This window comes from Pseudophryne corroboree, chromosome 2 (genome assembly GCF_028390025.1).
Source record: "Pseudophryne corroboree isolate aPseCor3 chromosome 2, aPseCor3.hap2, whole genome shotgun sequence".
Classification (NCBI taxonomy): domain Eukaryota; kingdom Metazoa; phylum Chordata; class Amphibia; order Anura; family Myobatrachidae; genus Pseudophryne; species Pseudophryne corroboree.
The window spans coordinates 589,824,314-589,846,867 of NC_086445.1; the positions used below are offsets into that span (position 1 = coordinate 589,824,314).

A 22,554-nucleotide genomic window follows, 5' to 3' on the forward strand; every position below is an offset into this window, starting at 1 on the left:
GTACCTACTCTCCTTTATACGACCATACTTTCATGTGCCGTATGGGATCTGCATCACCTGACCACTGTCGTGTCCATAACATCTTCTGGCAGATATGGACAACGCACTTATCTTGATGCCAGAGTGCAAATATCCCTCTGTGCATCTCGCATATATATATATATATATATATATATATATATATATATATATATATATATATATATATATATATATATATATATAGACTGCATCCTATTAAATGCTCTATATCACTAAAATATTTTCAGTCAGGGAATCCGACCAAGCCAACCCAGCACTGCATTTCCAGGCTGAGGCGATCGCTGGTCGCAGTATAACCACCGTATGTGTGTATATACTTTTTAGGATATTACTCCAGCTTCATATCAGCTGGCTCCTTGAGGGCGGCCGTATCTGGAGACGGTAACGCCACATGATAAGCGTGTGAGCGCCTTATCCACCCTAAGGGGTGTTTCCCAACGCGCCCTAACTTCTGGCGGGAAAAGGTATAACGCCAATATTTGCTATCGGGGTAAACCCACGCCTCATCACACACTTCATTTTATTTTATCTGATTCAGGAAAAACTACGGTAGTTTTTTCACTGCCACATAATACCCATCCTTGTGGTACTTGTAGTATCAGAAATATGTAACACCTCCTTCATTGCCCTTAACGTGTGGCCCTAATGAGGAATACGTTTGTTTATTCACCGTCGACACTGGATTCAGTGTCCGTGTCTGTGTCGACCGACTAAGGTAAACGGGCGTTTTAAACCCCTGACGGTGTTTTTGAGACGTCTGGACCGGTACTAATTGTTTGTCGGCCGTCTCATGTCGTCAACCGACCTTGCAGCGTGTTGACATTATCACGTAATTCCCTAAATAAGCCATCCATTCCGGTGTCGACTCCCTAGAGAGTGACATCACCATTACAGGCAATTGCTCCGCCTCCTCACCAACATCGTCCTCATACATGTCGACACACACGTACCGACACACAGCACACACACAGGGAATGCTCTGATAGAGGACAGGACCCACTAGCCCTTTGGAGAGACAGAGGGAGAGTTTGCCAGCACACACCAAAAACGCTATAATTATATAGGGACAACCTTATATAAGTGTTTTCCCTTATAGCATCTTTATATATATGTCTAACGCCAAATTAGTGCCCCCCCTCTCTGTTTTAACCCTGTTTCTGTAGTGCAGTGCAGGGGAGAGCCTGGGAGCCTTCCCTCCAGCCTTTCTGTGAGGGAAAATGGCGCTGTGTGCTGAGGAGATAGGCCCCGCCCCCTTTTCGGCGGGCTCGTCTCCCGCTCTTCAACGGATTCTGGCAGGGGTTAAATATCTCCATATAGCCCCCGGAGGCTATATGTGAGGTATTTTTTGCCAAATAACAGGTTTCCATTGCTGCCCAGGGCGCCCCCCCCCAGCGCCCTGCACCCTCAGTGACTGCCGTGTGAAGTGTGCTGAGAGCAATGGCGCACAGCTGCAGTACTGTGCGCTACCTTAAGAAGACTGAAGAGTCTTCTGCCGCCGATTTCTGGACCTCTTCTCTTTTCGGCATCTGCAAGGGGGCCGGCGGCGCGGCTCCGGTGACCCATCCAGGCTGTACCTGTGATCGTCCCTCTGGAGCTAATGTCCAGTAGCCTAAGAAGCCAATCCATCCTGCACGCAGGTGAGTTCACTTCTTCTCCCCTAAGTCCCTCGATGCAGTGATCCTGTTGCCAGCAGGACTCACTGTAAAATAAAAAACCTAAAACTAAACTTTTCTAAGCAGCTCTTTAGGAGAGCCACCTAGATTGCACCCTTCTCGGCCGGGCACAAAAACCTAACTGAGGCTTGGAGGAGGGTCATAGGGGGAGGAGCCAGTGCACACCACCTGATCCTAAAGCTTAACTTTTGTGCCCTGTCTCCTGCGGAGCCGCTATTCCCCATGGTCCTTTCAGGAACCCCAGCATCCACTAGGACGATAGAGAAAAACAATTTAACGTCACTTCTGTCCAGAGAATCTAATTCCTCTAGCAATGTGCCTGACCACTTAACTATGGCTTCAGAAATCCATGCGCAGGCAATAGTGGGCCTTAATGCCACGCCAGACGCAGTGTATATGGATTTGAGCGTACTCTCAATCTTGCGTTCTGCCGGTTCTTTCAAAGCGTTAGACCCAGGGACAGGCAACACCACCTTTTTAGATAGTCTAGATACAGAAGCTTCCACTATAGGTGGGTTTTCCCACTTTTCCATATCTTCCTCAGGGAAAGGCAAGGCAACAAGAACCCTTTTTTGGGATCTGGAAATTTTTCTCTGGGTTTTCCCAGGATTTCTCAAACAATGCATTTAATTCCTTAGATGCAGGGAAGGTCAGGGAGGCTTTCTTATGGTCAGTAAAATAAGCCCCCTCAGCCTGCTCAGGTGATTTGTCAGTTATGTGTAACACATCCCTAATGGCCTCAATCATGAGATGTACCCCTTTTGCAAGGGAAGCCTCATCCCCCTATATATCCCCCTCACCGTCTGCTGTGTCAGAATCGGTGTCCGTGTCGACCTGCATAGTCTGGGTAAGCGCACGTTTCTTTGGGAATATACAAGGGGAATTTGAGGCAGTGGGAACAGAACCAAATAAAACCACCACAGATTGTTTTAAAACCTGTGCTTCAGTCTCAATGTGCAATCCTAGTAGAAATTTGGGATATCATTCCCTTAATAGAAGCCCCCACCCCTTCTATAACCCCCTGGTACCGCACAGGATGACTGGAGTCTGTGGAGGGTCAGCGTTCACTGTCAGCGTTGCTATGTGATTTCTGCACGGAAAAAATGGCGCTGGAGAGCTGATGGATACACTCTGAGAAGCCCCGCACCGCAGTACCGCTGAGCCTCCGGAGCGCAGCTTCAGTACTGCGCTCCCACCCTATAGCCGCCATTCACACCGGTTCCCCGCTTGTCGGGTTGCCGGTGACTAACTCACCACTGCGATCTTCTGGATCTGTTAGGGGGTGACGGCATGCTGCGGGCGTGAGTGGTCACCTCGGGGGTTAACGATCATCACCCTCAGGAGCTTAATGTCCTGTCAGCGGAGATAGTGGCCATTAACCTCAAAGGGTTGAACACTACTCCCCCCCCCGCTAAGTCCAACGAAGCAGGGAGGCTGTTGCCAGCAGGCTCCCCTGTGCCTAACTAATTAAAAATAAAACTAGAAAAACTCCTATGGAGCTCCCCTAGCTGTGACCGGCTCCACCGGGCACATTTTCTAAACTGAGTCTCATAGGAGGGGCATAGAGGGAGGAGCCAGCCCACACTATTAAACTCTTAAAGTGCCCATGGCTCCCAAGGGACCAGTCTATACCCCATGGTACTAATGTGAACCCCAGCATCCTCTAGGACGTAAGAGAAAGGTTAAACGCACAATTAACCCACAAAGAGCTCTTCCAGGTAGAGACAGAGGAAGTATGGAACCAGCATATGAAAAAAAAAAAAAAAAAAAAAATATATATATATATATATATATATATATATATATATATATATATATATATATATATATATTTATATATAAATATAAATAAAAAGATATAGCCAACACTGCTCCCAACCTCTGTGGAGCCCCAACTCCCAGCAGCAGGAGATCCAGAAACCTACCAGCTACTAGCAAGCGCAGTCCCCCCAATTCCCTTCACCCTCCCTATAATCTAACCCTGGTGTCCGTCATTTTGACAGGCTTTTAACTAGTTTTTAAATAATCTTGCATTAGGTTATCATAATTCATGCATGAAAGAGTTAAGTATGGCCCAACAATACAGTACACTACACACCAGTGGAGGTCTGGTAAAGATGGGCAACTACATTGAAAAGGAGACTCCCATTAACAACTAATGAGAGGACAGTTTGCCTGTAATCTGCCTGAAATGTATGTCCCTACAATCCACACTTTATGAAGTAAATAATCCAACAGCACTCTAGTACCGGGTAAATACAGAAATATGTCATGCCTACTACAGCAATCTTCTACAACAGTAATCTGTTGAGGGGACACTTGGTATGACCGACTATAGCACAAGCCTCATAACTTGGGAGATGCAGACTGCCCCCTCGCAAGGTAGGGGACCACAAGCTCCCTATACAGACATCACCAGGCTTCTAGTCCATGGAGTTGTGTCATAAGGAGTTGCTACAGAGCCTAAGAATCCTTAGCCTACCTTGCTCAGTTGAATTGGTTATTTCCCTGAGGATTCTATAAACAGAGAATTTGAACACCTGGCAAGGACATGCGGTTAATGGAGAGATCTAAGCCATGGACTGGATCAAAGATCTAGCACAAGCTGGTACTTGACAGAACGCTCCAGCTGATCCTCAGACTAGTAGACTCCTAAAAAGGCATCCATTTTTAACTGTGCCAAGGCAACAAGGTAAAAAAAAAAAAAAAATGTGCAAACCGTAACTGATGCCATCCCCTAAGCCTCAGCAAAAGAAATCAATGGGTGAAACTGGGAGCTCGCCCTTTCAAGATACAACTGTTTTCATGTTATTATTTTAGGAATACTACTACTCTCTGTTGCTCACTCTCGCTCCTGCCTTGTGGGAAAGGTTTAGTAAAAGAGGGAAAGGTGTTTTAAACTTGAGTTAAAATTTAATGTGTCCACTTTCCTGCCGAACCTCTACACTTAAGAAATTAAAAGTACCCAGTGTCCCCAGCTGGATGACCAACAAAATACCTTGATATTTTAGCTGCTGGGAATGATGAAACAAAAGTTTCTGGAGCACACAGGGGTATATTCAGTGCTTGTCAGAACCTTTCCGACAAGCACTGTCGGAAAGGATCCAACAAAGCAGTATTCAATGAACGGACAAATCAGACAGGATTTGTCCACTCCCGACAATGCCAATCCGACTTTTATATACATTTTTTTTTTTTTTTTTTTTTTTTAGGACACTGCCGTGCTGCTGTGGTTTTAAACCATATGCTGGATGAACACTGCTGCGTTATCACAGTTTTTGGAAGGCACACACTTTTTGTGCAGCTCTGTGTTCCAAGTCCATTCCCGTGATCGTCCCATCACTCCTCCTTGGCGGTGGGTGCAGTGTGCTCAGGGTCGAGTCCCGTAGCCAAAGTGTCTGTCGGCAGACTCCCATGGAGTCCGTGCTTAAGCACTGTCCGGACCGCAAGTGAGATTGATGATTCTGCTATCTACCCATTTCACCACAGGCGTCCTCTGGCGGGGAGAGCAGGGAACACCTATGCAGCAGCGTAGAAGGAGGATGGGGCGCCGCTACCAGACCTCACAGCACTTCCACCCGGTTCCAGCAAGCAAGGTCCCGGCACTGTAGGTCACAACCAGTCTCCTCCTCATCCGTCTCACGTCCCGCTCCATCTCCTCTCCCGTTCTCACCCGCCCGCCGTCTCTTCCTCCTAACATGTCCCCGCTCCCCCGTCTCATCTCATCAATCTGACTTTTTGTAAAGTCGGTTTGAGATCGTCAGAATCAGGGCCAAAACCTGTCGGATTTGGCCGCGTATCCAACAAAAGCATGTGGATCTGCGGCTATTCAGACGAACCACATGGTTTACGACATGGGTCTTCAACCTGCGGCCCTCCAGCTGCTGTGGAACTACACATCCCAGCATGCCCTGCCTCAGTTTTAGCATACCTTAATAGCAAAACTGTGTCAGGGCATGCTGGGATGTGTAGTTTCACAGCAGCTGGAGGGCCACAGGTTGAAGACCCATGGTTTACGACATTGAATAGGTTGGAACCCCTTCCGACCTAAACTTGTCAGAAGCTGCAGTCTTTCCAACATTTACTGAATACACCCCATAGTTTTACATTCTAGAAATGATAAAGGTCACTCTGAGTTACAACAGGTAAGATACAAACCTTTCATGCATTTCCTTTGTTTCTCTCTCTTTCCTTTTAATTTCCAGTTCTGCGAAAAGCTTCATAGTCTGTTTGTATACAGCCTGCTTAAACTGAAAGAAAGAGGTTATATATCTACTAACATAGTTCCAGCATGTTTCACACACACAAAAAGGGAGAACTCACAAAATTGACAAGATGCCAGAGTGTACACAATCTATGTCCTTATCAAAGAATGAGAAATTATGATTAAAAGGTATATTACACTGGTTTATAGGGATCGGTATGAAATACCTCCAATCAAAATCCCGACACCAATTGACCGATGGTCAAAATCCCGACAAGGTCAAAATCCCGACATGGACAAAATACAGACATTTAAAATACCGACGGGTCGAAATACCGACATGCGGTTTTTGTTGTTTTTTTGTGTATATGTAGACATAAGTCAACATGGACACCACATAAAGTGTACCGCGTCCCCTCGCATGGCTCGCGTGCTTCGGGCACGGTGCCTCGCTGCGCTCGGCACACTATTATATTCCCCCTCCAGGTCCACTGGGATGGTAAAGTATGAACAAGTCGGTTTCAATGAAAAAAATCATGAAAAACTCATGTCGGCATTTTGACCTGTCGGCATTTTACATGTCGGTATTTTGTCCATGTCGGAATTTTGACCTTGTCGGGATTTTGACCATCGGTCAATTGGTGTCGGGATTTTGAACGTCGGGATTTTGATTGGAGGTAAACTGACTGCATCCCGGTTTATAGTGCATAACAAACAGTTTTAAAAACAAAATGTACCGTGGTTGAAGTGGAAGCACACTAAGATAGAAAACTCTGGCAAACCACATAACCTCCTACCATTCAGTAGAGACTCCCAAATCTCTTTATCAAGAAGGATTAAGATCATGCAGGTGTTGTAGTATGTGGCCAACAACCTATAAAAAGATGTACACATAGTGGCAAGCTTCGTTATATTCACACAATGAAATATTGTTATTTTCAGCAAGGTTCTGCTTTTCCCATGGAGGATGTAGACATCTGTAGGCTTCTCCACATACACTGAACTGTGAGGGAGATGTATGAAGCACTGAAAAGACTGGAGAAGTCGGTCAATGGAGAAGTTGCACATGGCAACCAATCAGCTGCTATGTATAAGTTTATGGAATGTACTTGATAAATGTTAGCTTAAAGCTGATATGGTGCTATGGGCAACTTTTCCACTCTTTTCACTGATTCATACATCTACCCCAAAGTACATTGGTCCTCAAGGATAAGAAGCATGTTTTTGTCCTTCCCTGTAAAAAACTTTTCTCTGAGGCCATGGGGGACACAGAGGTCACTATTGGTATAGGTGGTGAGCTGGCCAGGGCACCAAACATTTACCAGCAGCACAGGCTCCTTCTCACCATATACCCAGTCTATGCTTCCAATAAGCCCAAGGCAAGTGGCAGGAGGAAGAAGAAAGACCGGCACACGCACAGATCAAACATACATAGTGATGGAGGAAAGAGTAACCAGAAGCCAAAGCTAAATAACCGCGCAATCCAGATGCATCAGGCTCTGTGACCCCCATGACTCAGAAAAGGATTTTACAAGTAAGTGCAAAAGATCCCCCCCTTTTCTCTAACATCCATGGGGGACACAGATCACTATGGAACGTCCAAATGCAGTTTCCCTAAGGGAGGGGATGCTCCTGTGCAGTGATGAAAACTCTACCCCTGAAGCGCGCACCTGTGGAAGGGAAGGTACCAAAGTAATACAATTTGATTAATGTATAAACAGAGGACCACACTGCTGTCTTACAAAGCTGATCTGCGGAGGCGCCACGCAGCTCAAGAAGTACTTACAACCCTTGTGGAATGTACATGTGTCTGAACCAGTAGATTAACCAGGGAATATGCCTGGCATATTGACAGGCGGAGCCACCTGGCCAAGGTATGCTTAGTGGCAGACCAGCCCCATTTGTTGAAACATACAGAACATAAAAATTGAAATCGGATTTACGAAAGTCACGGTTCTGTCCACATAGAGAGGGCTCACACAACGTTTAAGCAAGCCTGTTCTGGAGTAGCATTCAGTATTTGAAAGGATGGAATCACAATCTCCTGATTGATGTGGAACAGAGATAGGATCTCCAGAAGGTAACCCCGGCGTTTCCGAAGGACATATTTGATCTGGATGGAAAACAAGAAAAAAAAAAAAAAAGAGTGCCAGATCCGAGACTTGTCACGCCAAAGCAATCGTGGGTAGAAACAGTATTACACATGGGTCAGTAAAAGGTCAACCGTATCATTAAGCTCAAAAGAGGTAGACTGCAAAGCCCTTCGGACTACAGACCAGTTCCAGGGAACCATCGGTGGAAGGAAGGTAGGCTGCATCTAGAAAGGTCTGCATATTAGATAAGAACTGAAAGTGCTGGAATCTGCATTTTGAGTGAGGAGGCCCGAGTCCAGACCCAACTGGAGAAAAATAAGATTTTACTCACCGGTAAATCTATTTCTCGTAGTCCGTAGTGGATGCTGGGGACTCCGTAAGGACCATGGGGAATAAACGGCTCCGCAGGAGACTGGGCACTCTAAAAGAAAGATTAGGACTACCTGGTGTGCACTGGCTCCTCCCTCTATGCCCCTCCTCCAGACTTCAGTTAGGACACTGTGCCCGGAAGAGCTGACACAATAAGGAAGGATTTTGAATCCCGGGTAAGACTCATACCAGCCACACCAATCACACCATATAACTCGTGATAGGAACCCCGGTTAACAGTATGATAACAATGGAACCTCTGAATAGATGGTTCGCAATAACAACCCGATTTGTGTAACAATAACTATGTACAAGTATTGCAGACAATCCGCACTTGGGAATTACCGGTGAGTAAATTCTTATTTTCTCTGACGTCCTAGTGGATGCTGGGAACTCCGTAAGGACCATGGGGATTATACCAAAGCTCCCAAACGGGCGGGAGAGTGCGGATGACTCTGCAGCACCGAATGAGAGAACTCAAGGTCCTCCTCAGCCAGGGTATCAAATTTGTAGAATTTTGCAAACGTGTTTGCCCCTGACCAAGTAGCAGCTCGGCCAAGTTGTAAAGCCGAGACCCCTCGGGCAGCCGCCCAAGATGAGCCCACCTTCCTTGTGGAATGGGCTCACACAGATTTAGGCTGCGGTAGTCCCACCGCAGAATGCGCAAGCTGAATAGTGCTACAAATCCAGCGCGCTATAGTCTGCTTAGAAGCAGGAGCACCCAGCTTGTTGGGTGCATCCAGGATAAACAGCGAGTCAGTTTTCCTGACTCCAGCCGTCCTGGAAATATAATTTTTCAGGGCCCTGACTACGTCCAGTAACTTGGAATCCTCCAAGTCCCTAGTAGCCGCAGGCACCACAATAGGTTGGTTCAAGTGAAAGACTGATACCACCTTCGGGAGAAAGTGAGGACGAGTCCTCAACTCTGCCCTATCCATATGGAAAGTCAGGTAAGCGCTTTTTCATGACAAAGCCGCCAATTCTGACACATGCCTGGCCGAAGCCAGAGCCAACACATGACCACTTTCCATGGGAGATATTTCAAATCCACGGTTTTAAGTGGCTCAAACCAATGTGATTCCAGGAACTCCAAAACCACATTGAGATCCCAAGGTGCCACTGGGGGCACAAAAAGGGGCTGAATATGCAGCACTCCCTTACAACGTCTGAACTTCAGGCTGACATCCTTCCTGGCTTTGATCAGGGTAGGAATGACTTCCTCAGGAATGCCTTTTTCACTCAGGATCCGGTGTTCAACCGCCATGCCGTCAACGCAGCCGCGGTAAGTCTTAGAACAGACAGGGCCCCTGCTGCAGCAGATCCTGTCTGAGTGGCAGAGGCCATGGGTCCTCTGAGATCATTTCTTGAAGTTCCGGGTACCAAGCCCTTCTTGGCCAATCCGGAACAATGAGTATAGTTCTTACTCCTCTTTTTCTTATTATCCTCAGTACCTTGGGTATGAGAGGGAGAGGAGGTAACACATAAACCGACTGGTAGACCCGCGGTGTCACTAGAGCGTCCACAGCGATCGCCTGAGGTTCCCTTGACCTGGCGCGCAATATCTTTTTTATTGAGGCGGGACGCCATCATGTCCACCTGTGGTCTTTCCCAACGGTTTACCAGCATTTGGAAGACTTCTGGATGAAGTCCCTATTCTCCCGGGTGGAGTCTGCTGCGGAAGTCTGCTTCCCAGTTGTCCACTCCCGGAATGAACACTGCTGCCAGTGCTACCACGTGATTTTCCGCCCAACGGGGAATCCTTGTGGCTTCTGCCATTGCCCTCCTGCTTCTTGTGCCGCCCTGCCTGTTTACATGGGCGAGCGCCGTGATATTGTCTGATTGGATCAGTACGGTTGGTTTTGAAGCAGGGGCCTTGTTTGGCTTAGGGCCTTGTAAATGGCTCTTAGCTCCAGAAATTTTATGTGAAGTGAAATCTCCTGTTTGGACCACCGTCCTTGGAATTTTACTCCCTGTGTGACTGCACCCCAGCCCCGAAGGCTGGCATCCGTGTTTACCAGGACCCAGTCCTGTATTCCGAATCTGCGGCCCCCTAGTAGATGAGCCCTCTGCAGCCACCACAGCAGCGACACCCTGGTTCTTGCCGACCGGGTTATCCGCTGCTGTATCTGGAGATGGGACCCGGACCATTTGTCCAACCGGTCCCACTGGAAAATCCTTGCGTGGAACTTTCCGAATGGAATTGCTTCGTACGAAGCTACCATTTTCCCCAGGACTCGTGTGCATTGATGTACCGACACCTGTCCCGGTCTTAGGAGGTTTCTGACTAGAGATGACAACTCCTCGGCTTTTTCCACTGGAAGAAACACTTTTTTCTGGTCTGTTTCCAGAATCATTCCCAGGAACAGAAGACGTGTCGTCGGGACCAGCTGTGACTTTGGAATATTGAGAATCCAGCCGTGCTGTTGCAGCACTTCCCGAGAAAGTGCTACCCCCACTACCAACTGCTCCTTGGACCTTGCCCTTATCAGGAGATCGTCCAAGTACGGGATAATTAAAACTCCCTTCTTGCGAAGGAGTATCATCATTTCGGTCATTACCCTGGTAAAGACCCTCGGTGCCGTGGATAATCCAAACAGCAGCGTCTGGAACTGATAGTGACAGTCCTGTACCACAACCCTGAGGTACTCCTGGTGAGGAGGGTAAATGGGGACATGTAGGTAAGCATCCTTGATGTCCAGAGAGACCCTGTAAACCCCCTCGTCCAGGTTCGCAATAATCGCCCTGAGCGATTCCATCTTGAACTTGAATCTTTTGTTATATGTGTTCAAGGATTTTAAATTTAAGATGGGTCTCACCGAACCGTCCGGTTTCGGTACTACAAACATTGTGAAATAGTAACCCTTTTCCTGTTGAAGGAGGGGTACCTTGATAATCACTTGCTGTGAATACAGTTTTTTGGACAGCCACCAACACTGCCTCCCTGGCAGAGGGAGTTGCCGGTAAGGCAGATTTTAGGAAACGGCGGGGAGGAGACGTCTCGAATTCCAGCCTGTACCCCTGAGATACTACTTGAAGAACCCAGGGATCCACCTGTGAGAGAGCCCACTGTGCGCTGAAATTTCTGAGACGGGCCCCCACCGTACCCCGGTCCGCCTGAGCAGCCCCAGCGTCATGCTGTGGACTTACCGGACGCAGGGGAGGACTTCTGCTCTTGGGAACTAGCTGTGTGCTGCAGCTTTTTCCCTCTACCTTTTCCTCTTGGCAGAAAAGATGAGCCTCTAGCCCTCTACTTTTCTGGGGCCGAAGGGACTGTACCTGATAATACAGTGCTTTCTTTTGCTGTGGGGTAGCTTGTGGCAAAAGTTTTGATTTCCCAGCCGTAGCTGTGGAAACGAGGTCTGAAAGACCATCCCCAAACAGTTCCACCCCCTTATAGGGCAAACTTCCATGTGCCGTTTTGAATCGGCATCGCCCGACCATTGCCGAGTCCATAACCCCCGCCTGGCGGCAATGGTTTTACCTAGCGCTTATTTGTGATGCCAGTCGGCAATTATCCCTCTGTGCATCACGCATGTATAAGACAGCGTCTTTTATATGCTCTATTTTCAGCAAAATATTGTCCCTATCTATAGTATAAATATTATCCGACAGGGAATCTGACCACGCAGCTGCCGCGCTGCACATTCATGCCGAGGCAATAGCAGGTCTCAATATCATGCCCGTGTGTGTGTATATAGCTTTAAGGGTAGTTTTCTGCTTTCTATCAGCAGGTCCTTCAGGGCGGCCGTATCCGTGACGGTAGTGCCACCTTTTTTAATAAGCGTGTAACCGCTTTTTCTACCCTAGGGGGTATTTCCCAACGTGACCTATCCTCTAGCGGAAAAGGGTACGCTGCTTAGAAATTATCAATTTCTTATCGGGGGAAGTCCACGCTTCCTCACACACCTCATATCAATCAGATGCAGGAAAAACTACTGGTAGTTTTCTCTCACCAAACATAATACCCTTTTTTGTGGTACCTGGGGTATTATCATAAATGTGTAATACATTTTTCATTGCCTCAATCATGTAACGGGTGGCCCTATTGGAAGGTACACTAGTCTCATCATCGTCGACACTGGAGTCGGTATCCGTGTCAACATCTGTGTCTGCCATCTGAGGTAACGGGCGTTTTAGAGCCCCTGATGACATTTGAGACGCTTGGACAGGCACAAGCTGAGTAGCCGGCTGTCCTATGTCGTCAAACCTTTTATGTAAGGAGTTGACACTGTCACGTAATTCCTTCCATAAGTCCATCCACACCGGTGTCGACCCCGCAGGGGGTGACATCCCATTCACAGGCATTTGCTCCGCCTCCACATCATTATCCTCATCATACATGTCGACACAGCAGTACCGACACACAGCACACACACAGGGAATGCTCTGACAGAGGACAGGACCCCACAAAGCCCTTTGGGGAGACAGAGGGAGAGTATGCCAGCACACACCAGAGCGCTATATATCACAGGGATATCACCTATAGAGAGTGTTTTCCCTTATAGCTGCATATATATTCTATACTGCGCCTACTTTTGTGCCCCCCCCCCCCCTCTCTTTTTAACCCTTTCTGTAGTGCAGGACTGCAGGGGAGAGCCAGGGAGCGATCCCTCCAGCGAAACTGTGAGGGAAAATGGCGCCAGTGTGCTGAGGGAGATGGCTCCGCCCCTTTTTCGGCGGGCTTTCTCCCGCTATTTTAATATATCTGGCAGGGGTTAATATACACCTATATAGCCTCTGGGGTTATATATGGTGTCAGTTTGCCAGCCAAGGTGTTAGTTATTGCTGCTCAGGGCGCCCCCCCCCCCAGCGCCCTGCACCCATCAGTGACCGCAGTGTGTGGTGTGCATGAGGAGCAATGGCGCACAGCTGCAGTGCTGTGCGCTACCTTGGAGAAGACAGAAGTCTTCAGCCGCCAATTTTCCGGACCTTCTTGCTTCTGGCTCTGTAAGGGGGACGGCGGCACGGCTCCGGGAACGGACGACGAGGTCGGGTCCTGTGTTCGATCCCTCTGGAGCTAATGGTGTCCAGTAGCCTAAGAAGCCCAAGCTACCACCAGTTAGGTAGGTTCGCTTCTTCTCCCCTTAGTCCCTCGCTGCAGTGAGCCTGTTGCCAGCAGGTCTCACTGTAAAATAAAAAACCTAAACTATACTTTCTTTCTAGGAGCTCAGGAGAGCCCCTAGTGTGCATCCAGCTCAGCCGGGCACAGAAATCTAACTGGGGCTTGGAGGAGGGTCATAGGGGGAGGAGCCAGTGTACACCAGATAGTCCTAAAGCTTTCTTTAGATGTGCCCAGTCTCCTGCGGAGCCGTCTATTCCCCATGGTCCTTACGGAGTCCCCAGCATCCACTAGGACGTCAGAGAAAGAAAGGACTCTGTAGAGACTAAAAGATTTGGGGTTGAAACCCTGAGCTGCACACCAATCGAAATAGGTTTTACAAATCCTGTGGTAAGATCAGGGCTGAGGAAGGCTTCCTCACATTAAGTATGGTACGGATCAGAGACGGAGAAAACTCTCTCAAATGTCTCAAAAGCCACCACGTCAAAGCAAGAGGGGCCAGATTTGGATGCAAACATTGGCCTTTAGACAGGAGGTCCAGCTAAAGGAAGAGGGTAAGGGACGTCAATGGACATATTTAGAAAATCTATGTACCAAGCTTGGCTCAGCCAATTCGGAGCGAAGAGAATCACTGGCGCCCTCAAACTTTAACCAGAGGAGATTTTGCAGAATCAGGGTTGTAGGAAATATGTAGATCAGCGGAAAGCACCAGTGAACTCCGAGGGCATCCACCAGAAAGACTCCCGGATCTCTGGTGTGAAAGCAGTACCACGGCAGCCTGATTCTATCGGGAGGCCATCATGTTGATGTCCGGACAGCTCCAAACGCTGAATGAGGCGGCTAAAAACCTTTGGATCTAGAGACCATTCTCCAACGTAAACACCCTGCCTGCTAAGAAAGTCTGCCTACCAGTTCTAAATCCCTGGAATGTACACTGCTGACAAAGCCAGGAGATACTGCTCTGCCCACTCACTCGTCTTCTTTGCGCCTCGACTGCGGGTGCCTCCCTCCTGATTTATGTAGGCGACGGTTGTTACATTGTCTGACTGAACTTTTACCGGATGGTACAAGAGAAAGTCCTTTGTGTGAAAGAGCCTTGTACGCCGCTCGGAGTTAGCGTACATTGATTGGGAGTCTGCTTTTCCAAGGCGTCCAGTGGCCTTAAACAGTCTGGTGACAAATTACCGCCTTCCAACCCCGAAGACTTGCGCCGGTGGTGAGAAGAACTCAATCCTGGATCCAAAAGGGACAGCCTTTGTTGAGATAGGACTGGTGGAGACACCACAAGAGAGTGTGATGTACATAATGAAGGAGAACAATCATCTGCGGACTAAAATGCAGAGTGAATTGGTTCCACCTGGCCAATAGCTCCAACTGCAGAGGACAGGTGTGAAACTGCGCATATTCCACCATCTCGAAGGTGGAAAACATGATCTTGCATACAAGAGTGGATGGAGAATCAATGCCGCTCCAGGAAGGCATAAATCCTGGCATGCAAGAAGAGCATCTTTTGCTCCAGCAAGAAGAGCCACTGGACACTGGAGTAGAGTAATGCCCCCAAGTGTAGCATCCTTTGGGGACAGAGTGATGGTTGATCTCCACCAATTGATGTCCCAGCCTTGAAACTGGACGAGACCCATCGTGCGGCTGAGATGATCCTGCAGAGACTCCAGAGATTTGGCCAATAGAAGGAAGTCATCCAGATAAGGCAGTATTCAGACCCTAATCTGGACCCTTATGGACCCCAATTTTAGGCCCATAGTCACTCCCGACTGTAGGAAGTGAAAGAAACGGCCCAGCTGGAATTCCTCTGTAGGGGCCTTCCTGGCCTCACACCAAGCAACATATTTGCGCCATATACGGTGATGATGCTTTGCTGTCAGCTCCTTCCTAGCCTTTATCAGCGTAGGAATAACTTCATCCGGAATGCCTTTATCCGCTAGTATCCGGCGTTCAACCGCCATGCCGTCAAACGCAGCCGCGGTAAGTCTTGGAACAGACAGGGCCCCTGTTGCAACAGATCCTGTCAGGGGCAGAGGCCATGGGTCCTCTGCGAGCATTTCTTGCAGTTCCGGATACCAAGCCCTTCTTGGCCAAACCGGAATAATAAGTATTGTTCTCTCCTCTTTTCCTTACGATTCTCAGCACCTTGGGTATGAGAGAAAGAGAAGGAAACACAAACCGACTGGAACACCCACGGTGTCCCTAGTGCGTCTACAGCTATCGCCTGAGAGTCTCTTGACCTGGCGCAATATCTCTGTAGCGTTTTGTTGAGGCGGGATGCCATCATGCCCACCTGTGGCAGTTCCCACTGCCTTGCAATCTGCGTGAAGACTTCTTGATGAAGTCCCCACTCTCCCGGGTGGAGGTCGTGCCAGCTGAGGAAGTCTGCTTCCCAGTTGTCCACTCCCGGAATGAACACTGCTGACAGTGCTCTTACGTGATTCTCCGCCCAGCGAAGAATTCTGGTGGCCTCCGCCATCACCACTCTGCTCCTTGTGCCGCCTTGGCGGTTTACATGAGCCACTGCTGTGATGTTATCTGACTGAATCAGCACCGTTTTTTCGCGAAGCAAGTTCTCCGCTTGACTTAGGGCGATGCATATGGCCCTTAATTCCAGGATATTTATGTGAAGGCAAGTCTCCTGACTTGACCTCCGCCCTTGGAAATTGTTTTCCTTGTGTGACTGCCCCCCACCCTCGGAGGCTTGTATCCGTGGTCACCAGGACCCAGTCCTGAATGCCGAATCTGCGACCTTCGAGAAGGTGAGCACTCTGCAGCCACCACAGGAGAGACACCCTGGCCCTGGGGGATAGGGTGATTATCTGAAGATGTGATCCGACCACTTGTCCAACAGATCCCATTGAAAGGTCCTCGCATGGAACCTGCCGAAGGGAATGGCCTCGTATGATGCCACCACCCTTCCCAGGACACGAGTGCAGTGACGCACTGACACCTGTTTTGGTTTCAATAGATTCCTGACCAGTGTCACGAGCTCCTGAGCTCTCTCTATCGGGAGATAAACCCCTTTTCTGATCTGTGTCTAGGATCATACCTAGATGAGGCAGATGAGCTGTAGGAACCAACTGCGACTCTGGAGTACATAGATTCCAGCCGTGTTGCCGTTACACTTCCAGAGAAAGTGATACGCTGTTCCGCCACTGCTCTCTCAATCTCTCTCTTATGAGGAGATCGACCAAGAACGTGATAATAGTGACACCTTGCTTCCGCAGGAGCACCATCATTTCCGCCATTACTTTGGTGAATATTCTCAGGGCCGTGGAGAGACCCACCGGCCACGTCAGAAATTGGTAATGACAATTCCGTACCGCAATTCTGAGGTACGCCTGATGAGGTGGATAAATGGGGACACGAAGGTATGCATCCCTTTTGCTCCGAGACACCATAAAATCTCCCCCCTTTTAGGCTTGCAATGACCGCTCTTAGCGATTTCATCTTGAACTAGAACCTTTCCAGGTATATGTTCAGGGATTTTAAATTCAATATGGGTCTGACCGAACTGTCCGGTTTCGGGACTACAACATGGTCGAATAATAACCCCCTCCTTGTTGAAGGAAGGGAGCCTTGACCACCTGTTGAAGATACAACTTGTGAATTGCAGTTAACCCTGTTTCCCTCTCGCAGGGGGAAGCCGGCAGGGCCGACAGTGAGGAGGCATCTTCTCCAAGTCCAGCTTGTATCCCGGAGACACAATATCTATTGCCCAGGAATCTAAAAGGGAGTGAACCCACTTGTGGCTGAACTTACGAAAGTGTGCCCCCACCGGGCCTAACTCCGCCTGTGGAACTCCAGCGACATGCGGTGGATTTTTGTAGAGGCCGGGGAGGACTTCTGTTACAGGGAACTTGCTGTGTTGTGCAGCTTCTTTCCTCTGCCCCCGCCTCTGGCAAGAAAGGACGCACCTCGGACTTTCTTGTTTCTTTGTTCGGAAGGCTGCATTTGATAATGACGTGCTTTCCTGGGCTGTGCAGGAATATAAGGCAAAAAAATAAGATTTTACTCAACGGTAAATCTATTTCTCGTAGTCCGTAGTGGATGCTGGGACTCCGTAAGGACCATGGGGAATAGCGGCTCCGCAGGAGACTGGGCACAACTAAAGAAAGCTTTAGGACTACCTGGTGTGCACTGGCTCCTCCCACTATGACCCTCCTCCAAGCCTCAGTTAGGATACTGTGCCCGGAAGAGCTGACACAATAAGGAAGGATTTTGAATCCCAGGTAAGACTCATACCAGCCACACCGTCTAACTCGTGATACTTTACCCAGTTAACAGTATGAAATATAACAGCCTCTCAACAGATGGCTCAACAATAACCCTTTAGTTAGGCAATAACTATATACAAGTATTGCAGACAATCCGCACTTGGGATGGGCGCCCAGCATCCACTACGGACTACGAGAAATAGATTTACCGGTGAGTAAAATCTTATTTTCTCTGACGTCCTAAGTGGATGCTGGGACTCCGTAAGGACCATGGGGATTATACCAAAGCTCCCAAACGAGCGGGAGAGTGCGGATGACTCTGCAGCACCGAATGAGCAAACTCAAGGTCCTCCTCAGCCAGGGTATCAAACTTGTAGACTCTTGCAAAAGTGTTTGAACCCGACCAAGTAACAGCTCGGCAAATTTGTAAAGCCGAGACCCCTCGTGCAGCTGCCCAAGAAAAGCCCACTTTCCTCGTGGAATGGGCTTTTACAGATTTAGGGTGCGGCAGTCCAGCCGCAGAATGTGCAAGTTGAATCGTGCTACAGATCCAGCGAGCAATAGTCTGCTTAGAAGCAGGAGCACCCAGCTTGTTGGGTGCATACAGGATAAATAGCGAGTCACTTTTCCTGACTCTAGCCGTCCTGGAAACATATATTTTTCAGGGCCCTGACTATGTCCAGTAACTTGGAATCCTCCAAGACCCAAGTAGCCGCAGGCACCACAATAGGTTGGTTCACATGAAAAACTGATACCACCTTAGGAAGGAATTGGGAACAAGTCCTCAATTCCGCCCTATCCATATAAAAAAATTAGATAAGGGCTTTTGCATGATAAAGCCGCTAATTCTGATACACGCCTGGCCGACGCCAAGGCCAACAGCATGACCACTTTCCACGTGAGGTATTTTAGCTCCACGGATTTAAGTGGCTCAACCCAATGCGACTTCAGGAAATCCAACACCACGTTGAGATCCCACGGTGCCACTGGAGGCACAAACGGGGGCTGACTATGCAGCACTCCCTTCATAAAAGTCTGAACTTCAGGCAGTGAAGTCAGTTCTATTTTGGAAGAAAATCGATAGAGCCGAAATATGGACCTTAATGGAACCCAATTTTAGGCCCATAGTCACCCCTGACTGTAGGAAGTGCAGAAATCGACCTAGCTGAAATTCCTCCGTTGGGGCCTTCCTGGCCTCACAGCACGCAACATATTTCCGCCATATGCGGTGATAATGGTTTGCGTTCACTTCTTTCCTAGCTTTAATTAGCGTAGGAATAGCTTCCTCCGGAATGCCCTTTTCCTTCAGGATCCGGCGTTCAACCGCCATGCCGTCAAACGCAGCCGCGGTACGGCTTGGAACAGACAGGCCCCCTGCTGCAGCAGGTCCTGTCTGAGCGGCAGAGGCCATGGGTCCTCTGAGATCATTTCTTGGAGTTCTGGGTACCAAGCTCTTCTTGGCCAATCCGGAACAATGAGTATAGTTCTTACTCCTCTCCTTCTTATTATTCTCATTACCCTGGGTATGAGAGGCAGAGAAGGGAACACATACACCGACTGGTACACCCACAGTGTTACCAGAGCGTCCACAGCTATCACCTGAGGGTCCCTTGACCTGGCGCAATATCTTTTTAGCTTTTTGTTGAGGCGGGACACCATCATGTCCACCTGTGGCCTTTCCCAACGGTGTACAATCATTTGGAAGACTTCTGGATGAAGTCCCCACTCTCCCGGGTGGAGGTCGTGTCTGCTGAGAAAGTCTGCTTCCCAGTTATCCACTCCGGGAATGAACACTGCTGACAGTGCTAACACATGATTTTCCGCCCATCGGAGAATCCTTGTGGCTTCTGCCATCGCCATCCTGCTTCTTGTGCCGCCCTGTCGGTTTACATGAGCGACCGCCGTGATGTTGTCTGACTGGATCAGCACCGGCCAGTGTTAAAGCAGGGGTCTAGCCTGACTTAGGGCATTGTAAATGGCCCTTAGTTCCAGAATATTTTTGTGTAGGGAAGTCTCCTGACTTGTCCATAGCCCTTGGAAGTTTCTTCCCTGTGTGACTGCCCCCCAGCCTCGAAGGCTGGCATCCGTGGTCACCAGGACCCAGTCCTGTATGCCGAATCTGCGGCCCTCTAGAAGATGAGCACTCTGCAGCCACCACAACAGCGACACCCTGGCCCTTGGAGACAGGGTTATCCGCCGATGCATCTGAAGAGGCGACCCGGACCACTTGTCCAACAGATACCACTGGAAGATCCTTGCATGGGACCTGGCGAATGGAATTTCTTCGTAAGAAGCTACCATCTTTCCCAGGGCTCGCGTGCAGTGATGCACCGACACCTGTATTTGTATTAGGAGGTCTCTGTCTAGAGACGACAACTCCTTGGACTTCTCCTCCGGGAGAAACCCTTTTTTCTTGTTCTGTGTCCAGAACCATACCCAGGAACAGTAGACGCGTCGTAGGAACCAGCTGCGACTTTGGAATATTCAGAATCCAGCCGTGCTGTTGTAGCACTTCCCGAGATAGTGCTACTCCGACGAACAACTGCTCCCTGGACCTCGCCTTTATAAGGAGATCGTCCAAGTACGGGATAATTATTTCGGCCATTACCTTGGTAAATACCCTCGGTGACGGGGACAGACCAACGGCAACGTCTGGAATTGGTAATGACAATCTTGGTGAGGAGGGTAAATAGGGACATGCAGGTAAGCATCCTTGATGTCCAGTGATACCATGAAATTCTCCAGGCTTGCAATAATCGCCCTGAGCGATTCCAATTTGAACTTGAACCTTCGTATATAAGTGTTCAAGGATTTCAGTTTTAGAATGGGTCTCACCGAACCGTCTGGTTTCGGTACCACAAACATTTTGGAATAGTAACCCCGGCCTTGTTGAAGGAGGGGTACCTTGATTTCACCTGCTGGAAGTACAGCTTGTGAATTGCCGCCAGTACTACCTCCCTTTCTCCGAGGGCAGCAGGCAAGGCTGATGTGAGGTAACGGCGAGGGGGAGTCGCCTCGAACTCCAGCTTGTATCCCTGTGATACTACTTGCAGAACCTAGGGATCCACCTGTGGGCAAGCCCACCGGTCCCTGAAGTTCCCGAGACGCGCCCCCACCGCACCTGTCTCCACCTGTGGAGCCCCAGCGTCATGCGGTGGACTCAGAGGAAGCGGGGGAAGATTTTTGATCCTGGGAACTGGCTGTCTGGTGCAGCTTTTTCCTTCTTCCCTTGTCTCTGTGCAGAAAGGAAGCGCCGTTGACCCGCTTGCTTTTCTGAAGCCGAAAGGACTGTACCTGAAAATACAGTGCTTTCTTAGGCTGTGAGGAAACCTGAGGTAAATTTTTTTCTTCCCAGCTGTTGCTGTGGATACGAGGTCCCAGAGACCATCCCCAAACAATTCCTCACCCTTATAAGGCAGAATCTCCATGTGCCTTTTAAAGTCAGCATCACCTGTCCACTGCCGGGTCTCTAATACCCTCCTGGCAGAATGGACATTGCATTAATTCTGGATGCCAGCCGGCAAATATCCCTCTGTGCATCCCTCATATATAAGACGTCTTTAAAATGCTCTATGTTAGCAAAATATTATCCCTGTCTAGGGTATTAATATTATCTGACAGGGTATCAGACCACGCTGCAGCAGCACTATTCATGCTGAGGCAATTGCAGGTCTCAGTATAGTACCTGAGTGTGTATATACAGACTTCAGGATAGCCTCCTGCTTTTTATCAGCAGGCTCCTTCAAAGTGGCCGTATCCTAAGACGGCAGTGCCACCTTTTTTGACAAACGTGTGAGCGCCTTATCCACCCTAGGGGATACCTCCCAACGTGACCTATCCTCTGGCGGGAAAGGGTACGCCAGCAGTAACTTTTTTAGAAATTACCAGTTTCTTATCGGGGGAACCCACGCTTCTTTACACACTTCATTCACTCATCTGATGGGGGAACAAAACACTGGCTGCTTTTTCTCCCCAAACATAAAACCCCTTTTATGTGGTACTTGGGTTAATGTCAGAAATGTGTAACACATTTTTCATTGCCGAGATCATGCAACGGATGTTCCTAGTGGATTGTGTATATGTCTCAACCTCGTCGACACTGGAGTCAGACTCTGTGTCGACATCTGAATCTGCCATCTGAGGTAACGGGCGTTTTTTGAGCCCCTGATGGCCTTTGAGACGCCTGGGCAGGCGCGGGCTGAGAAGCCGGCTGTCCCACAGCTGTTACGTCATCCAGCCTTTTATGTAAGGAGTTGACATTGTCGGTTAATACCTCCCACCTATCCATCCACTCTGGTGTCGGCCCCACAGGGGGCGACTTCCCATTTATCGGCCTCTGCTCCGCCTCCACGTAACCTTCCTCATCCAACATGTCGACACAGCCGTACCGACACCGCACGCACACAGGGAATGCTCTGACTGAGGACAGGACCCCACAAAGTCCTTTGGGGAGACAGAGAGAGAGTATGCCAGCACACACCAGAGCGCTATATAATGCAGGGATTAACACTATAACTGAGTGATTTTTCCCCCAATAGCTGCTTGTATACACATAATTGCGCCTAAATTTGGTGCCCCCCCTCTTTTTAACCCTTTGAGCCTGAAAACTACAAGGGAGAGCCTGGGGAGCTGTCTTCCAGCTGCACTGTGAAGAAAAAATGGCGCCAGTGTGCTGAGGGAGATAGCCCCGCCCCTTTTTCGGCTGACTTTTCTCCCGCTTTTATCATGGATTCTGGCAGGGGTAAATTATCACATATATAGCCCTGGGACTATATATTGTGATGATTTGCCAGCTAAGGTGTTTATATTGCCCTCAGGGCGCCCCCCCCAGCGCCCTGCACCCATCAGTGACCGGAGTGTGAGGTGTGCATGAGGAGCAATGGCGCACAGC

General features: G+C 48.9%; 1 protein-coding gene across 3 annotated transcripts in view; it reads right to left on the reverse strand.

Moving 5' to 3' along the window:
• Positions 1-22,554, reverse strand: part of DNAJC8 (DnaJ heat shock protein family (Hsp40) member C8) — a 250,520-nt gene that overhangs the window by 37,227 nt on the left and 190,739 nt on the right. For 2 of the 3 annotated variants that reach the window (XM_063954578.1, XM_063954576.1), the window contains exon 7: positions 5,874-5,965. In XM_063954578.1, the coding sequence (XP_063810648.1) occupies positions 5,874-5,965 (92 nt within the window). Of the gene's footprint in view, positions 1-5,872; positions 5,966-22,554 lie in introns of those variants that run through there. The other variant, XR_010232197.1, reaches the window with a different exon arrangement.